At 31.7% G+C, this 20,956-nt stretch overlaps 2 protein-coding genes across 3 annotated transcripts; one reads left to right on the top strand and one right to left on the bottom strand.

Moving 5' to 3' along the window:
* Window positions 1-285: 285 nt before the first annotated feature.
* Window positions 286-6,943, bottom strand: LOC119687544 (putative mediator of RNA polymerase II transcription subunit 26; the record flags this gene model as incomplete). Its single annotated transcript, XM_038101886.1, is given in 4 exon segments — window positions 286-1,576; window positions 3,240-4,997; window positions 5,034-5,300; window positions 5,369-6,943. Coding segments are annotated over 4 exon segments (3,981 nt in total). The 5' UTR covers window positions 6,599-6,943.
* A 4,338-nt stretch (window positions 6,944-11,281) lies between these two features.
* Window positions 11,282-20,519, top strand: LOC119687361 (blastoderm-specific protein 25D). Of its 2 annotated transcripts, XM_038101651.1 has the most exons (8): window positions 11,284-11,722; window positions 12,803-13,020; window positions 13,078-13,288; window positions 13,469-13,842; window positions 13,895-15,333; window positions 16,724-17,156; window positions 17,237-17,348; window positions 19,573-20,519. In XM_038101651.1, exons 1-8 carry the CDS (start codon window positions 11,413-11,415, stop codon window positions 19,809-19,811), a joined length of 3,336 nt encoding a protein of 1,111 aa, XP_037957579.1. In that variant the 5' UTR covers window positions 11,284-11,412; the 3' UTR covers window positions 19,812-20,519. The 2 variants fall into 2 exon arrangements, with proteins under 2 accessions (XP_037957580.1, XP_037957579.1); XM_038101652.1 differs by lacking the exons at window positions 16,724-17,156; window positions 17,237-17,348; window positions 19,573-20,519 and adding an exon at window positions 15,432-15,602 and having other exon boundaries at window positions 11,282-11,722.
* Window positions 20,520-20,956: the final 437 nt, after the last annotated feature.

Raw genomic sequence — 20,956 nt, 5'->3', positions numbered from 1 at the left:
CAAGGATTATGTCAGTGTATGGCAGCTGGTGCTTAATTGATATTTCTTGTATTGACAAGAAGGACTTTAGACAAGGATGTACTGTCGACCTTAAGGTCCTCTTCAGTACATTCCTGCAGATCTAGAGATCGTTCAAGAGACCGCGATAACATTTTATTTTCATTAATAACAATAATAATATTGTACGGTCTCGTTAAATATTTTTGTAATCCTTGTAAAAATGTTTTTTGTCATAATAAAAAAAATAATTTGACATCTAAAATATGTTCCTCTTTTTAAGAAGTCATAAATAATTTCATTTTGAGTTATTGTTTTTATTGGAATTAAATTTTCAACAAAGTTAGCATCCCTCAACAGTTACATTGTTAGCGAGCAAAATATTCACAACTCTAAACTTTTTTTGTCAAATAGAAAAACTGAAATTTGTTTGCTTATTTTCAATAAAAAATAAAATGTTCGAATTAATTAAATAATATATTGTTGACTCATAATATAATGTAAGGTGAGAACTCTTTACAAACTTTAACTTTGACACAATAACCTTGTGCCAAAGTTAAAATTTCCCAAAAATCGAAAAATAAAAAAAAGCATCTGTTAAAACTATAATAATCTTCAGAAGATAATCTCTTAGAGATTAATTCTTCAGAAATGCATCGCATCGAAAGATTAATAAATTGTTGATGAAAATAATTTTTTTTAAATGTCAATCATTAATCAATTAACAAACAAATTTCAGATTCAAAATGAAAATTTAAATGTAACAGAAAAAAGTAAATAATTGTGAATTGAAATTGAAAAACAAAACAAAAAAAAACGGAAAACAAAACTGATTTTCGCTTAATGAAATAAGTTATCGTTTATACAGAATATTCTTCAAGGTGCGTATTTGGGTTTGAAGTTCAGACTCCATTTTTTGAGCTTCTTCATTGAACAACTGCTGCATATCGTGTAAATTTGGAAGTTGCTCAGATTTAATGTTGAGAAGGTCGCCATAAAATTTAGCCCATAGATTTTTTTTCAGATATCTTGGCAATTTCTGCTTAATATCCCAAATGCCGCCCCGTTTTTGTAGTTGCATATACTCGCCAAATAGCATAACATGCACTGTGCCAGCAATGCAAAAGAGATCGGTTTCATAGGACCATGGTCGGCCTTCTTGCATTTCGATACATGTAAAACCATCGGTCTGTATAACTTTACGAAATTTAGTATTATCCTTGTTCGGAAACAATGTCATATCGATGGCACAGCCAAAATCGATTAGACGTAGCGATGGATAGTGCAGGTCTATGCTGGGGACACGCATTAGTAAAAAGTTGTCAGGTTTGATGTCGGCGTGTATAATTTTGTTTAAATGCAAATGATGAATTATACTGCATATTTGGGCAGAGAAGTGCATCACCAATGACTCATGCATTACCTTAGTTGTTGCTTGCCGAATTTTATTGTTGATATCCAATAGAGAACCGAACGGCGAAAATTCTGTTGCTATAATGCTCGCGTTGGGAGCAATAATCGCTGTTGATATATCCATTAAACCAGGCAGTATATTTGAATATTTGATGCGTTTTAGTACCTACAAAATAAAAGATAATTTATTATTTCAATTTAACTACATTAAGTTAAGTAGTGGCTTCAACTTTAAAGAAAATAAATCAAATATATAAAAACGTAAACATAATAAATACCTCCACCTCCAATAAGAGTAAGATTTTATACTGCAATATACTACTTTTTAAAATTATTAATATTTAGATAAATTATTTTACTGCTAAGCGGACTTAACATCTACTTGTATTCATACATTTCAATGCAAGCAGCTATACAATGCCATTAGCAGCGATGTTGTTAATTGCTGTTGTAGAGTGCAGCACTTGTTTCTGCACACCCACGAGGAACCTCAGTCTCCAATGACCAAGTGTCGCTATTTGGCTGATAAAAGCGTCACCGATAACGCGAACGGTGAATCGATATACACAGTAATAAAAAAAATCGCTTTATCGCTTTCTGACAGAGTCCATGTGTCGTCACCGTCGTCAGTTAGGTCACTGCGTTCCTAACTTGATTGTTGAACTTGAACTTTCGTTTGCCACTCTGGTTCTGATTTTTAGATATGCCGTGACATATTTTGTATGCGAGGATAAGCCTTCGATATATGTTTTGGTTAACATTTATATTGGTGACTAAATATGAAAAAATCCACAAATAAAATGTTCAAAAAAATGGAAAAAGTTACAATTAAAAATTTCAAAAGCAAAACAATCACTTAGAGTTTTCTGATTAATAATATCACAGGACATTTAGTATGCATGCATTAGCACGCATCTATTCGCTTCACTACTTCTCAACCAAGCCTTGCAATCTTTTAGTCTTTGCTTTTTGCTAAAGTTATGTACTGGGTTACAAGAAAATTGATAAATTGAATAACAAATGCCGTTGGGCTTTATATAAAATATTATTTCTCTATTGTTACACTAGACATTAAAGAAAGAGCAACGTCAAAACAAATTTAGAACTCCAGAGTGAACGAAATAGAACAAAATATTTCTGATTTTAAACTAATCAATAACATTCACTTATAAAGTCCGACGTGTGCCCTAATTGCAGCTGTGCTTTAAAGAATAGTGCTGATCTGTTTTTATATCCTAATACACACACTAATTTGAACCGTATGGATCTTTAGTTCAGACTCATTGGAGAGGTTAGATCTTTCTGAATTCACATAGTCTAGTTTTAATGAAGAATTACTCACCCTTTCATCCATCTTATATACCAAACAATCCTTATTTATACTCAACCTACACTCTACCATATTCCAACCTAATTACTGCCATGTTTCCTGCTTTGTAGACCTCCACGGATTACAGCAACGACAACCGTTAAGATCAAAACAGATTTGAATTTTAAAAAATTGCGCTTTTCTTGTCAAATGATTCCTAAAGTTAACTGTGGATTAGATGCAATTTCCCAAATCCCAAATCCCATTTTCCAAATTCTATTTTATCTTCATTACGTTATTTCATTTCATTACAAATCTTATCATTCTTTATCATTAGCACGACATTAACACATGCTATCTGTGTTTTATGAGCTAATATAATAAGACTCTAATATAACATATACTAATACCTTATAATCCCAATACTTAATATACAGAAATTGTCATTATGCACATCAATTATAATTATAAAAATATAAGATTTGATAACATACAGAAGAGATTTGATTTCTATACTCACTTGATCACATATGTAAATTTCCCAAGTGTTTGGTGGTTTTTGATACTTCAAAGCTACTACTGCACCCGTATTTGCATCAGTTGCCTTGTATACAGAACCGTATGATCCACGCCCAACCTCTTTGTCAACGTTGAATTGAACGCCATCCGGAAGTGCGAGTACACGTGCGGTTGTTACTTTTGGTAACGGTGTTTGTGTAACTTTATAGTTTGAATGTGCTTCATCGTCAGCGGTCGGAAAATCAAGTTTCGTCAAGAAGGCGCGACATAGCTCACTACTAAATGGATCTATCGTATTTTTGGTTAAGTGACGTTCTATTGTTTCTAAAGCTTTGTTAAGACGTCTCTCTTTAGCCTCGGCATCATGTTGCGTTGCAAAATAGGAATTCTCTTGAAAAGTGGAAAAATCAGCTGCTGCACTATTATTTACAATGGTTGAATCACGGAAGTTAAGACGTCCAACTGCTGAAGTCAATGAACAATTTGAGTTGTCCAAAGCCACTGCACTGGAAAACGAGTAATTTGCATTATCATTGAAAGTTGCATTTTGTATCACAGTGCTGTCGCAAACTTGCACATTTTCATTATGCAAATTGGCAGCACCATTTGTTGTACTGTTATCTGCAGAAGAGGAGTTACTGCTACTGCACTCATTTATATTGTTGTACTTGTTAGCCTTTTTAAGTTTACTTTTGTTCCTTTTCGAACTTGTCTTTGGTGTTGAGGTCTGGCCCAGCAAATATGGATGAAAGGAGTGACCATTTTTACGTACTGAATGATCTTGTCGTGAGACGGGGGACGCTATTTCTTGCTGATAAACAGAATAAGCACGATAACTGCTACCGTTTAATGAATCATTTTCTTGAAGCCTCTCTTTTTTCAGTTTAAGTTTTATGGGCTCTTTTGGCGCACTTTGCGGTGTTGGGTTAAGATTAAGTCGTATAGTTGAGGCTTCAATTTGATCTTCTAAATCTATTAACCCGGATGCAACCCTACGATTCTCCTCTATGCGATGTATGAAAGTTTGTTCGATTTCTTTGTTTGCAATGTTTGATGTATTATCTTTTTCGATTTCTTTAATGTTATTTTGGCTACTTTCGAAACCATCATGTTCATTTTTAAAGTGCTCTTGTACATTTTCCTCTTCAATTTCGGTGTGTCTATGCTCGTTCTCGAAGTTTTTGGGCTCTATTTCATTATTTTTCTTCTCATTTTCAGTATGTTGATCGCATACGATTCTATGATGTTCGTCATGAATATTTGGATTTACAGCAACAAATTGGTTAGGAGTATATTGATTTTCAGAATCGTAGAATAGGTATGATGGTGGCTCAACTTGCTTCACATTAGTAACAACTTTACCAATCTCTTCATATTGCTGTGAACTTGAGGAATCATTGTCAATAATGTCAGCGGTTAAAGCATTTAACTTGGACTGCTTTATTTGTGTTTCATATTTTCGAGCTCGAATTTCTTCTGGACTGTATTCAGCGCCATCGCCGGGATAAACCAGATCTTTTGCATAATGGCACTGTTTCGCTGGATCTTCTGGTTCCTCTAGATATAATTCAGGCTTCCAACACTCATAGTTATTACGGCAATAAGTTACAAATGGTTGTGGTAAAGTGACTCCTTCAATTTCCTTAAGCTTGTAATCAATGTAATTTGTATCTGATTGCACTGTTTGTTCTTGTTCCTGATGTTGTTGTTGTTGTTGTTGTTGATGATGATGATGTTGTTGATGTTGCTGTTGTTGTTGTTGGTGATGTTGATGATGACTATGTTGATGATGTTGCTGTTGTTGTTGTTGTTGAAGCTGATGTTGATGGTGGTGTTGTTGTTGTTGTTGCTGGTATTGATGCTCCTGTTGTTGATGTAGATGTTGTATTTGGTATGATTCCTGATATTGCTGAAATTGATCAACTGGTTGTGGATTCGTAGGAAGTAATGGTTGTTCTATTTGTGTAGAATTTGTCACATTCGGATTGAGATGGTGCTCGGCCTGATGCACACTATAATTAGGTCCTACAGTAGCTGAAGTCGGATCCATTGTTTCAATTAACTAAATAAGTAAATTAATTACACTTTAAAGGGGATATATATATATATAAAGATTAAATGGAAACTTACAACGTGTTGATGTTGTATTTGATGGTGCTGTATTTGATGTTGGTTATGTTCAAGATGCTGGTGAGAGTGCAGCTCTTGTTGATGTTGATGTGGATGTGGATGTTGATGAATATTTGGCAGAGATTGTTGGTGGGTATGATGTATGTGTGGATAGTGGGGATGGACTGCATGATGGTGTGGAATTTGATGTTGTATGTGTTGCTGCTGTGGGTTTTGATGCTGATGTGGATGAAGGTGTTGAACTGGCTGATGATAGTTTTCAGGTTGTTGTTGATGAATTTGATGGTGGGCTTCATGTTGATATAAATGCTCATGGTGTAATGAAGGTTGTATGTCATGCTGATGTAAATGCGGATGATGGTGAATTTGAATTGGTGATTGTTGCGATTGATAATTTAAATGTTGTCTATAATTCTGTATTTGATGCGGTTGCACTGGTGAATGTGGCGTTGCCGATGGTGGGTCTGCTTGGTTTGGTACCTGCGTATGGGTATGCTGATAATGAGCATGAGCATGCTGCTGGTGTGGATGCTGGTGCTGATGTTCATGTTGGTGTTCATGCTGGTGTTCATGTTGATGTTCATGTTGATGTTGGTGCTGTTGCTGATGCTGATGCTGATGCTGATGTTGATGCTGATGCTCATGCTGATGCTCATGCTGATGTTGATGCTGGTGTTGATGTTGAGACATATGCATTTGCGATGGCTTCACTTGATGAGCATTGGGAGCTTGTGCAGCTAAACTTCTCGCATATAAAAATTTGCTATATGCATGATGTAACTCTGCATAGGGCTGAGATTTTTCTTGAAATCCTAAATTATATACAGATTCCGCTTCTTTAAACGCATTTATTGATTCATAATATCCAGCCCAATGTATATAAAAAGCAGCTTCATGTCTACCCACATTTCTCTGGTGCAACACCTGATAGAAATGCAATCGATCTGTCTGCAGAGTTATATATTTTAGCCATAAGCGAATCATACGCGGATCATGTCGGTAGTAGTCACTATGTTCAAATAGTGTTAAGCAACGCTCAAGTGTCTCACGGTATCTTTTTTCTGGGTCACCAAGTGCATGATTCTCATACCAACATATATAATTATACCAATGATCTAAAGGATCAGGACCCTGATACATGGCAATAGCATTCTCCCACGATTGTTTATCTTTAATAAAGCCATGCATATCAGGACCGACGTGGGCGCTCTGACGCATATACGAATTCATAATATATAATATTTAAACAATATACTCGATTCTAGTTTAGCGCTCACACAAAACAATAGACTCAACTTCTAAATACATACAACGTTAAGTGTACCACAATATTTTCGGATCGCGACATTCGTTCCCGCAACCGCCATTCACCCTTTCATTATTAATACTTTTTAAAAAATTTCTGTATCATACACGCCAGAATATTTATATCACAACACTGTTTAAAGTTAGTTTCTGGTTTTATAACCTGTAAAACCTTATACCATTTTTTTTAAATTAAAAACAAAAACTCAATTTTACAGCATACCACCGCAGCTGAAGAAGATTCACTACTCACTTGACGTGTGTGAGCGTCTGTGTTGCCACACCGCCGCGGAGAGCTCATTTTCTACGTAGATGCCATTTTAGTGTGTGGTGTATGGTGTATGATGTGTGGTGTGTAGTATGAAGTCAAACTCTTGGCGCTGTCAGACATTATGTAGACATTATGTAAAATATTCAGTAAAAATAATATATAAAATATAATTAACAATATATAATGTGTAAAATATTATGCATTAAGTTTGATTATTTTATTGCAACTTTACTTATTTACAAAAATGATGCGTAATTTTAAATAGCTTACCAGTTCCACTCACTGAAGTAACACTACTGAAGATAAATTTGAAATGTATGTTGGTCTATGAATATAAAAAAAATTTTATTCAATTTTATTTTTTTAATTCGCATGACATGTTGTGATGAGAATTGTATGTTAAAATCGTTCTTCCCATATATTGTAAAAAAAATTTCGAATTACAAGATGCCTATGGTACAACATATTATTTATATTTATTGTGTGAAATTAAATATATAATAATAAAATACAAAATACATACATTGAGCGGCACTGTTGAGAAAGTTCCTCTGTCCACGTTCATATCATGTTATAAACATCACAGTAATACTTCTGCTATAATAATTTCAATTATTTATTGGTTTATGTATGTATATAAATAAGAAATATTAATGTAGTCATTTTCTCAATATAAACCTGAGGTCGGATGTAGAGCTATTAAGTGACGCAGTTATTTAATATGCGTGACAAATGTTATAGTAAGACTCTGAAAAAACAAAAACCTACACAAAGACTTCAATTTAGCAACTGTTGAAAAAGTTATTCGCTAATATACACTTAAATTCCGAGAGATTCAAATCGCATCCAAATCCTCATGTTGAACACTTATCTTCTGCAATTGCACTAAATCGCCTTAAAAGAAAATCATTGGTAATATAAATACCCTACCTCAATAGCATACATGTTAGTATTTTAAGATTCGCAAAATTATTGTTAATTTCTATTAAGAAAGATTCAATAAATAAACCAATGAAAAAAAAAAACTAATAGTATATTAATACGACAGAAAAAAACATAAATTTGGTCGCAATTTGCTCTTTCGATTGACTTTCCTAAAATTCTGTTCTCGATCATTTGATTTTGATTCACTTTCTTTCTTTGAAAATGGATAAAAGTAATATATACAATTGAAATTATTGATGAATGTATTATTAAAAAGTTGCATTAGTAATTTCTTGTACTTAAAAAGCAGCGAATAGGAAAAAATTTATATATATTTAATGAAGATGTATTTAAAAAAAATTGATTATATATTTTTTTATATAAGGTTTGTTCCACGAGCTACTCGTAGTAAAATTCAAATAAAACACAAGTAAAATATATACGAAAATACACGAAAATTTGCTAGTAGAACGGACTAGTGTATACACAATGTTACTCAAAGTTGCTACGAGTTGCTCGTGGTATATATCTATTATAATGGAATAGGCCACTCTAACTGGCATTTATTTATTATATTAATAAAAGTATTCTAATTAAATAAAACAAGTGTTCAAGCTAGACGTTTTGAGTTACAGTAGTTCCCGCTTAATCGTTAACAAAAATTTCTTTGTGAATTGCAATAGCCATTTATTTACAATATTATGTTAATTAAAACATACCCTACAACTCCAAAATAACAAATTTAAAAAATATTTCTTGCATATGTGTTAACTTAAAAAAATTGATAAGGTCAGTATATATATTCAGTCAATATATATAAGTCTATATATTTCTTTCAAAAATAATTATATATCAAAATTTTCATTAGGTGTTGTTGCGAAAATCTTATTTAAATATTTTTGTTTCAATTACCATAAAGTCGGTTAATTCAAACAATCTTGCAATTACTCAAATACTCAGTTATTTAAAATTCCTGGGTTATTGCAAACAATTTTTTTTGCTTTTTTGTTGTTGTAATTAAACGGAAACTACTCTGCATAGATGAAATTTTCACTGAGTCAAATTTTGCTTTGTTTCCACTGCTTGCTTAGTGAGCTTAACTTACTAAATAAATTTCATTAACGATACTAGTATAGCTTCCGTCCTTTTTCAATTACTTTAATGTATAGTACACAAAATTCGACCAAAATTATACCAAAAATGACGAATGCAACATTGGAAATGATCAAAATTTGACATATTTGACACATGAAACAAAATGTAAACATAAACAAAAAATCAGACAAAAGGTAAACATAAACTAACAAGAGGTAAGAATTTTTAAAAATTTTCCTTTTTATAAATAAAATATATAATTGATATATAAAAATAAGTTTACATATCAAATATATATTTGATATCATTATACAATGTTATATATTATTTAACAAAAAATATTCATTTCAGTTGGATATCAGGACAGACAATGTCTAATCAATTGTTTAGTGCATTTATAATGTTTGTAATTCCAAGAAATAAAATATAAATATTAGGAAAAAACAAAAATATTGCGACTGAGAACGGTGAGCAGTTATTTATATTGGCCACATAATGGAAGAAACACCTAGAATAAAAAAAAGAAACAGGGTTTTTTTTATTTTGAAATCTTGAAATTTTTTGTTTATTATAAAAAAAATTTATAGTGTATTTTATTTTTAATTTTTTTTATGTCCATATTTATTGCCCCGTTTATGCGAGCTTTAAATTTGTGTTATGGCTCTTAAAATCTATTTTAAGGTCGCGTAAATATCCTAAATTGAATTTTGCTTAAAAGTACTTTTAGCTTACTAAAAGTAGTTTAACATCACTTTTAGTAAGAAACATCACTTTTAAGCGTTGCATAAACACCCTAAACGCGGGTTTAAGGTTTGAATTGTCAGCTGTTAACTATCAATAATTATTTGAATTTTATTAGAAATAACACTGCTGACAAAAAATAACTAAAAATATTGAGAAAAAAAAGAAATAAAAGGAAGAAATTGGATATAAGAAGAGGAAAGCCTTTAATTAAATACAGAAAATATATAGTAAAATTGTTTGACGCAAGAAATATGGAAGGGACACTATATTTATGATATAGTTCGCTAAGAAATAGAAGTCGAAAGTATTGACATTTTATTTAAATGTAATTTTGTAAATTTTATACGGGATATTCTTAAAATCTTCATTCTTTATTATTTTATTCTACTGTTTCGGTTACATCTTTATTTTCCTATAATGTAAAACAATCTGTAGCTTAACTTTATCCATTTTTAAAATGTTTAAAATCAAGATTTTTTTTTACCACTTAACAGCTAACTGGTTGATAGCTATCTCAAAAGTGTTTTTAATTCTCGCACTAAAAGACTCGCGTAAATGTAGCGTATTATTAATATAGTTATAGAGCATTTTAAAACAATACATAAAAATATTTTTCAAAATTTATTTTGATTTTTATTCTTACATATGTCGTTAATTGGAATAACTAATGGACTTGAAATGGACTGTAAATTTTCGTGTGATGAAAAAAAAAATTTTTTTGTGTAATCAGGTTTTACCACAATAATGACTACATTGTATCCTATGGTGAAAACAGATTTGACGCGAGACATTTAATATTTACTCATAGGAAAATGTTTTCCTATATAAAAAGTGAATAAAAATCATAGATAATATAAAAAAGTTGTTTACCTGCAAACTTTTATAATTATCTCATATATATCTAATGAACTTGTAACTAATCTTGTAATATTTATTTTGGATTTTACCACATATGATTTATTACGTAATAAAGGTTTATTTAATTCTTCAAAAGTGTATTTGTACATTCAAACAAGAAATTTAATTCCTGATTAGTATTATTAATTATTACCAACTTACCGGAATATCATTCATTTTTATTTTTATCGGTAGAATCATGTTACTTTTAGTATGCATAGTAGAATATGCAAATAAAGTTCGACTCATTTATTCAATTTAATTTTAAAATATTTCTAAATATTATTTTAATTTTTTATACTGTATATCTTACTAGTTTTAATTTTGTGATAAATTTATAAAATATTGTGACTTTATATTTTTCAATACAATTTTTTAATAATACCATAAATGGTAATATTCAATAATATTATTTGTTTTCAATATATTCCCAAATGAATGATTATCTTCAATGTTTATGTTGACATATCGTTAATATAAAAAAAATTTATTTATGATCAGTATTCAATTATTTGTTTTTAAGCCAGTGTGGCAACACAACAAAAAGGGAAAATAAATAAAACGAAACGATTTTCTTTCAGTGCATTGGTCTAATTTTGTTTCATTGTTTATTAAAAATTAGAAATTGTACAATAATATTAAAGATTTTTACGATTTATCATGCAAATAAATTATTAAAAACTTATATGAACCGCGCAATACTAAAATATACTGCAAATTTATTTTTTTAAATAACTGGACTTCAAAAACAGTAGAAAAATAAAAGAACCTCCCAGGTCCCGCTCATCGATTGATTGATTGTTAAATAATGGAAGTTTCATCTGATCCATATGAGCTGAAATTATATCAAATGTTTGAAAGCTGTGATACAGAAAGCTGTGGTCTTCTTAATCAGGATGCATTACGTCGACTATGTACCTTGCTGGAACTGCGTGATAAGGGCGCTGTGCTAATTGAAAACCTTGCTGTCTCTGGCAAAAATCAACATGTCTCCTTTGAATGTTTCAAAGAGGCACTGCTTAATTTTCTAGGCACTGAGCTCGACGGCAAAGAAGTAACATCAGTTACAACGGCAAAATTTTCACACCCGCAAATTCAAAACGCTACTCATGACTGTGGTAAGTATAAGTGCCGTTATGCGGCTAATTATTTTGGATGTATCTCTCGGATGTATTTTGCTGTAATATTGTATTATTAAGATCCATGGACCCTCCTACACATATATTACAATAGAATATAAGTGTTCAAAATAACCTTGAGCACGTCTTTACAGATAAATTTGTTTTCTTCAAATGTTTTTAAATTCCTTTTAGATAAGATTTACATACTTAAACCAAAAGTAGAGGTAGGAACAATGAAGTATATTGCTACTTCATAGCGTCTGTATATGATGCTGAGTAGATCAGTTTGAAGGTAACTGTTTTTAGTTTTACCACTTCTGCATCAATACGTCACTCCAAAAAATAAGTGATAAGAGAAGGGCACGTAATTTTCCATCATTTCTACAATTTTTACAATGCCTTCTTTCAGATAAAAAATTTCTAAAAAAACACAAGGATAAACTGATAATGAATCTTGTCTCTTTATGCACATGTTGATATTAGGCAGTTTTACCTGCGCGCAGTTGTACGCCGTGTTTTTCCACTCAATTCACTTTAATTTGCAAAAATATGCTTCCAATTAATATAAGTGATTACCTGCAGTTGACCCTCGTAAAGTACTACATTTAACAGAGTTTCTTGAAACATTTATAAATTGGAAGTGCAAAACCGATAATGCCTTTAATCGTTAATTAGACTAGTAACGTATAATAGCTGAACTAAGTGCGTCAAATAGAATATAATTTGTTTAAATTTAGTAAATAGTGTAAAATGGGAACACGTCTGTTTTATAAGAGCAAAAAAATGTCATCAGAGCAAGTTATAGCTCTACTGGCTAAGAAATTCGGTAAGCATCATATGTTTTTTGTTGCTATTTTTTACCTTATTCAAAAAAATCTATGTAAGCAATATTAGTCACAAATATAAGGTTCCAGTAGCATCAGAATCTATGTCCAGAAACTACTCGTCTATTTCGACGACCAAGTGTCGTGCATCATTCCCAAAAAAGACTATAGCAGCAGATCTCTTCTGGTTACAACAAAACAAACGACTTAAAATTGAAATAATGTATGTATTATTTTTGTTTATACTTTTTAGAACGTGTGTTGGTTATAAGTGATGAAGTGGAAACATACGTGGACCATGAACAAGATTTATCTGATCGTGAAGTTTCTCCAAAACTTGTCATGGGTACAAAAAAGTATGGACGTCGATCTCGACCACAACAGCATGCTGTGGATGAATTTTCTCTATCCGATTCGGAAGACAATGAATACAGAGAGGAAAATCGCTGTAACAAACATAATGGCCACATTGTAGGTTAACTTTTTAAAACAACACATGCAAATATTTTAATATACTTTTATTTTAAGGTACAACGTTCTTCTTCACATACCGATATACCCGGTACAAGATGTCGTCGATTTACGTCGTTAAATGGCAACAAACTAAAGCGTTGTTCTTCATTACCGGCGCAAAAAACACCAAAACCTACAATCGCCAAGTCCAAACCAGGACTTGGCCTAAATAAAAATACTATTTCGTCCAAAGACAACCAACTTGGTAGTAGTGTCGAATCACTAGGTGAGTTTCGCTCATATTTCAACTTGAGTATTTATTGGAACGCATATAATATTGTATATACAAATTGTGACACGATTGTGGCAGCTGTGCTTTTATACATTGCGACTAGCTTGATCTAGTGATGCGGCAGAGCTTATATTAAATTATTCTATTTAGCATATATCGTTCTTTACATTTCAGATGCACCTAATCTAATGGAAACGATTTCAAGGCATACCATAATGGATATTTGGGAGCATGCGAACATATCAAATAGTAAAAGCATACTCTTAGCGCTTGGATGCGATGAAGATGAAATAAATGTAGCACATTTGAGTAAAGTATTGGAAGAAGAACTAAGCAACATACACGATGACGGTGAATCCACATTATGGCGTGCTGCTTTGGCCTTGCAGAGTGCTGAATTATCGACGCTAAGACACGCCCTCCGACAATTACATGAGGAAAATTTGAAATTGCGTGCGGATAACAAAGATGCAAATCGACGTGTCACAATGCTTGCCGTAGAAATTGATGAAAGACATGCTTCTCTGGAGGATACTTCTAAAAAAGAGGTTGGTTAAGTAATATAACATTCTAATAACTTAGTAAAAACGTAAATTTTAGATAAAGATGTTGGAACAGCGTCATGCTGCTGCTGTGCGTGAGCTGACAACGCGTATGGCCAACGATCGAGAACACTGGACTAATTTAACTTCACGCTTAGAAGCACGTATAAAGTCTTTTGAACAGGATGAAATTCGTTTCAAAACGGAACTCGAACTTGCGCGTAAGGAAAACACAGAATTAGATGGAGAGCAACAAAAATTGTCAAAACAAGTGAATGAATTAATTGAAAAAAATACTCAACTTAATCGCGAAATAAATTTGAAACAAAATTCGACATGTGAAGAGCATAATTGTAGTACAACAGAAAAAACTTCTCAAGATGAAATGCTGCAGCTAATTGAAAAAATAGATGGTCTTCAATTAGAAAATAAAAATTTGCGTGACAAAAGTGATGAACTCGTAGCAGAAATTGAGAACTTAAATTTCGAAATGCAACGTATGAAAGCAAAAGGCATTAAAAAATCTTCTATTGCCACTGGCAGCAATGTCCAAGGAACTGAAGAAAACGTGCAACTGGAAGAAAATGAACAAGGTAATGGTCTCAGTGCGGTGAAACGTCGTGGAGACTCACCAAGTAAAACACGCATGACAGAGGAAAGTCCACGTTTAGGTAAATTGCGACGGTGCGGAAACGAGACAGGAGGTAGTGAAAACAGTGACACAAGTGGCGAATGGATGGCGCTTAACTCGGAGCTACAAAGACTAGAAGGTAGCAAAACAGTTCAAAACATGCAAAACTCTGCAGAAGTATCGTTACTAAAAGAACAAATTACCGCTTTGGAAATGCAAGTGAAAAATATGCAAGGAAGCAGTAGCAGTACTTCTGTAGAAGAACGTTGCAAAGAACTAGAAACAAGTCTAGAACAAATGCAGCGAGCTTATGAAGATTGCGAAGATTATTGGCAGTCAAAATTATCCGAGGAACGACAGTTATTCGAAAAAGAGCGCCAGATATATGAAGAGGAGCAACAAGAGAGTGATAAAAAATTCACAGAACTTATGGAGAAAGTAAGGGAATATGAAGAACAGTTTAGTAAAGATGGTCGTTTATCACCAATTGAGGAAAAAGACACATTGGAACAGCAATATGCCGATTTAGAGGCTGAGGCAGATGAATTACGAGAAAATTCACGTAAGATTTTTCAAGAAAAATCCAAGGAAATTGAATCACTACAATTGGAAATTGAAGATTTACGTTTACGTTTGGGTGAGAGCGTAGAAATATTAACCGGGGCTTGTGAGTTAAGTACCGAAAATGCAGTTAACTGCGCTACAAATATAAATGCAAACGCACAAAGTTCAGCAAGTTCTCCGATCAGCTACCTGTGGCACCAAAGCACCATACAAGAACCAAATAAGCTTTATCAATCTCTTGAAAGCGGAGATGTCATCAATATTTCTTCACCTACGGCCAGCACTAATAAATCACTAAATCGGTGAGTAAAAAAATAATATTTATTATTTGTTCATGTAAATTTTTATATCGTGTTTTGTTTTCTTGTTTTTATTTCAAAATGTAATATTTAATACACAGATTTATTTTCAAATCTAAAATTCCTCAACTTCATCATACACTACTTAACCACTCACAAAACAAAAGAATACATGGCAACAAATAACCAGCACCAAACTCATTCAAACCATTTTGTAACCATTTTGTAACCTATTAAAAAAAATATTTTTTCTACTAAAAAAAATTATTTATATTATATTTTTACTGCACGCCTTATACCATATTAAAAACAATAAAAATTCTAATCTCATTATATTGTATAATTTTTTTCTTTTATTCCATCAAAATTATTTTTGTTTCCTTCGGTATGTAAAGTCTTGGATATATTATTCTGCTTTATAAATTTTGAGGTGTCCAACGTTTGTAGCTCACTATCACTATCTAAAACGAATGCTATTTTTTTCTAATTTATATTAAATAAGTCCTTCCATCGGAATAAATCATTGCTATGCATGTTAAGGGTAATAATGGCATAGTAATATAATAATAGTTTTAGAATCATGTTCAGATAGGATCTCAACACCTCATCACTGCCACTTAACATCACAAATTACCATCTAACAGAACTGTGTGAGGTAAATTCTTTTGTTTAACTCATATAGAATTTTAACATTTCAATAAAATCACTTAATGGCCTCGGAACCAATTAAAGTTGTACCATTTGAATATGTGGTAGAATGTCAAACTACAGGGTCTTATCTTTACACTCCTCTAATATAACGGTATAATATCTAAATATAAAACTTTATACATACGATGAACTTCATTGATTTCTCATAGTGTCTTAACATTTTATTATATATGGACGCAATTCTAATAAATATATAATCACTATCACTATCACTCAAAACCATCTGATCTGGTTCAATTATAAAAGAGACTAATATTTATGTTCAGTGTAAGTTGGGTCTTAACACCAATCGTATCACTATCGCCTGATTTTGTATTATCACAGCAAAACGTTTAACTCATGAGATATTTAATCAGAAGTTTATTTCATAGTTAAGTTCCTAAAGGTCACTTATCTTCATAAATCACTATGACTATGATTTCACATTAACACAGTTAAATATTAAACTCTTGAGATATTTAGATATTTAATCACAAGTTTCTTTTATAGTTAAGTTCCTATAAGGTTTTAATAAATAATAATTTTAATAGTAGTTTTCATTTAATGTTTCATTTAATGGTCTAGAACTTTATATAAATATATTAATCACTTTTTATACATACGTATAATGGATTTAAATCTAGTATAATATCAGCAAAAGTATGTGATTAAACCATCCTCTGAGCTTGCTTTTTGGTTACAGAAATAATTTGTCCACATCGGCTACAGCTATATTTAGTACAACACCAATTGATTCGTGCGTAATATCCGTAGAGTCATCACAAACAATTTCACCGATACAAAAACCGAAAACTAATTCAAAACCTTTAGTTGAAAGCGAAGTTGGTGATTGTGAGACCTCTTCGACATCATCCGAAAGAGGCTTTGAAACGCAGAGTATTACGTCTACACAAAGCGTTCATCGATCTCAAGGTGAAAACGCAGTCAGATCAAACGTATCCTCAAGTCAGGACAATTACAGTTCCAGTGGCCTTAAAGAAGAACTGAAACGCTTGAAGTTCTTCGAATTATCATTAAAGGAGCAAATTAAAGATTTATCACTTCAACGCGATGGTTTAGTTATGGAACTGCAACAATTACAAGAAGCTAAACCAGTACTTGAAAAAGCTTATGCTGTAAGTGCTCATATTAGTTTCATCAAATGGTGTTAAAATGCATTTAATTATTTTTTTCTTTCATTTTCTTTCATATTTAGCGTACCGCCCATCCAACGCTAATCCAACGTGTTAATCAATTGGAACTTAAAAATCGTCACTTGCAAAATGTTATTAAGCAACAACAACAATACACTGAATCATTAATGCAACGTAAGTTTGAACGCCATATACCAATGTCATAAAATTTCTCGAAAAGAATATGCATTGCATATTCTGTTAATGTCAGAGTATCCCAAATTTATGTGGGAGAAATTTTGTGGTCCAAAAGGAGATTGTAGAGGTTTTGTCACGTGAGTATATGCTAATGAGATGGAATTGGGAGAGACATACTCTTGTACCCATAAAGTAATGTGATGCTGAATTGAGACATATTGAATTCGGGTCCTTCAAAGGGTCAGGCATGTATATGTCACACATTCAACATTGTTTTTATTTCTTTTTTATAATGAAAAATCATGAAAGTATGTACGTGTTGTTCGTTTTCTACACTCCAGAAGGAAGTGCTACTTTATTACAGTTACTTATTTACATTTAATCTTTTAACTATTCATATGTTCGAACGAGATGTGTCAGACCCGTATTTATTTTTTTGTAATACAAACTTTTGTTTGTTATTATGTGCGTATTTATATTTATTTATATAGATCTTTTCTATATAAAAAACCGTTTCTAAGTTTTGTACTTTCTATATTAGGGTGAGATGTCAACTACTAATCCTGCAATCGTAGAATTACAGCTATTTATATTGGATAATATATTTTTCTAGTATCTTCTTTAAATAGTCCCAATTGTACTATTCTAATTGTTGTCAAAAAATAAAGAAGTATATTGAGTTTCAACAACGGCCCTGACTACGCACAAGTCGATCTAGTTATTAAAGTTATTTTTATAGAATTTTAATTACAAATTCCAAAATAACGATGACGTGTCCTTCATATAGGTTTCATCCGTATCCTTACTTGATAAGATTATGTACTTATATCCAAAAATTGCATATGTATTACGTTTTGTTTTCATTATTACTAAGCATAATCAATCTTTTTTTTAAAGTAACATAATATTCTATAATTCATTGTTGCAATTCGTTTTGAATTTCAAACAATCCATATAAAGATTTGTACATTCATTTCCGCACAAGGAAATACCAACATAAGATCATTGTATGGCGCGAATACATAATAGAGAAGAATATCAAAAAGAAAATGCATTCAATGTTTTGTTGGTGATCCATGCCGTACTTAGGTTTAGAAAACTACAATACAATATACATTATATATCGGTTTGTCCATCTGTTGGTTTGCGATTCTATATGCGAATGCGTGTATCTAATCGTCTATATGCATGTCTGATCATCTATTCATTCTATATGGGTGTCTGACTTTTTGTCTGTTATGTATACGTGTCTATTTCTTTGTATTTCTGACTATTTCTTCTATCAATTTGTCAAACTATCTAATTGTCCTTCCTTCCTGATTGTTGGTTCACCTTTGTGATTTATTTTTTGTCTATGCTCTGTCCTCCTGGTGTTCATGACTGTTTATTATCCTAACTGCTTGCACACTGTTTGTTTTCTGTTTCATGTATTTGTACTTCTGTGGATTCTTTCTCCTATATCTTTAGTTTTATACGTGTGCTTGGTATTCTGGTTCTTTGCCCTCCTGCTCATTTCAAACTCTCTCGGTTTTATTTTTATGTATCTGTCTTTTTATCCTCCTATCTGTTGATCCTCACATCTATTTATCCTCTCTTCTGTTTGCCCACGCTTCTGCTTGTCTAGGTATCTTTTTATTCCCCTATCTATCCTATCTGTATGTTCTCCCATCAGTCATTCTATCATTTATCTCCTATCTCACTCTTTTTTGTCTATCTAGTTCTTTGTCTGTTAATCTCTGTAATGTTTTTTTAGCTGTCAGTATGCAGGTTTATCTTCTAATCTGCATTTATATTTGACGATTTGTCTGTCTCTGTTTCAATATGCCTCTCTATCTTTCTCTCTATTCGTTGGTTTTTTGTATGTCTGCATTAACCGCTATATATCTGTTCGGCTACGTATAGTTCCACTGAAACTTTACATTGGAACTTTCAAACAAATCGAATCGCAAACAGATGACAAATATCAAATACAAACATATACCTACTTTTAAAATCCCTTTGGGGATGATGAATAGCACTTGAGCGTCGTGGGTGACTTGTGGCTCCGGGTTACAACAACTAACAGATGACATCACTATGAAGTGAAAGCTCTGTCAAAGTAACTCTATATTATTTATTGTATTTTGTTTATTATTATTATGGATACAAAATAATTACGTTTATAATTGCAATGTTTTAAAATGTATTAATGGACTAATGTGCATTTTTTTTTTTGCAATAGAATCGTGGCGACAACATCAATTAGAACTTACCGACTTGCATGGTCGAATCGAAGCTCAAACTGTTATGCTTGCTGAACAGACACAACGCCTACAAAATGCTGATCTCCTCGTCAAGGATCTGTATGTGGAAAATTCAAACTTGGCTTCTACTGTACAACGATTGGAGCAACAACGAGCACGAACATTGCTGATGCATCAACAGCGACAAACATTAAATACATTACCAGGAATGCCTTAAAATAATTATAGTTACTTTAAAACTTCCAAACTCTGATAACAGTCCAACCCAAAAATGTAGTGTGGGCTATCCCAACAATTTATTTCGTTTAATTTATTGCAGTGTATTTAAGCGTTTAATTTATTGCAGTTTATTTAAAAAAAATTACATTACAAAATCTGAGTGATATCACAAAAATTAAATTATTGCTTCGCCTAGACGAAAATTAAAAAAAAAAATTTACACCGTCACACCTGTTACAGCGGTTGTAAGTTACCCATTCCCTTGAAGAGTAGACTGAAGTATGCGAAGAAAATTGTTATTGCTGTCATTGGAGAGTCCCAAGATATTTAAGTTTTCATATCTTTTAGAAATAATCAACGAATAGTCAAATTTTTTGTACAATGTGTTAGTGATTTAGCCAATATTTGTTAAATATTATTGTAGACGTTTCTTTTAAAAATCCCTACTTCTATACTTCTTTTGAATTTATGTGGGCGAACGCATCTTATTAATGCTTTATAGTATTATGTATTGTTTTCTAATAATCAAATTGATATTTTTTACGTCCTGCCCTATTTACTAAATATATAAGTGCAATTAACCAATCAGCTATTAAGAAATCCTCACACTATCGTAGTACTTAATTGTATATTGCAACAAAAAGATAAAAGACAAAAAACAAGAAACAAAAACTATAACTATGCATCGACGTAAAATTATATATGTGAATATTTATATTATTCCATAATTTAAGTATATTTTAATTGATATGTACGAAATTGTAAATAATTTGTTTTGCACACCCCCTCACCTATGCCAAATTGGAGCTATTCTATTTTACCATCCTCGGCAAAACTTTTTATTTCTATAGCAAAATATTTATAAACAACATTGGATGGTTTATGTGTAAAAGCTTCTACACACTCTCTTTATGTTTTATATTATATTCAAAAAAAATTTCTTTACGAATTTCCTGTCTAGTCAAAAATATAATTTTCTGTTTCCCTTAAAATTGAAATTGTTGAAATTTAATATTTATTTTATATAAAAAAATCTAACAAAATCAATCTCAAAAATTAATTAATAGTTCTGGATAGGACCCATATATAAATATATATATATATATATATATATATAGATATATATTTAGTGAGACTTAAGTG

This window comes from Teleopsis dalmanni, chromosome X (genome assembly GCF_002237135.1).
Source record: "Teleopsis dalmanni isolate 2A chromosome X, ASM223713v2, whole genome shotgun sequence".
NCBI lineage: Eukaryota > Metazoa > Arthropoda > Insecta > Diptera > Diopsidae > Teleopsis > Teleopsis dalmanni.
This window is presented reverse-complemented; position numbering and strand designations above follow the sequence as displayed.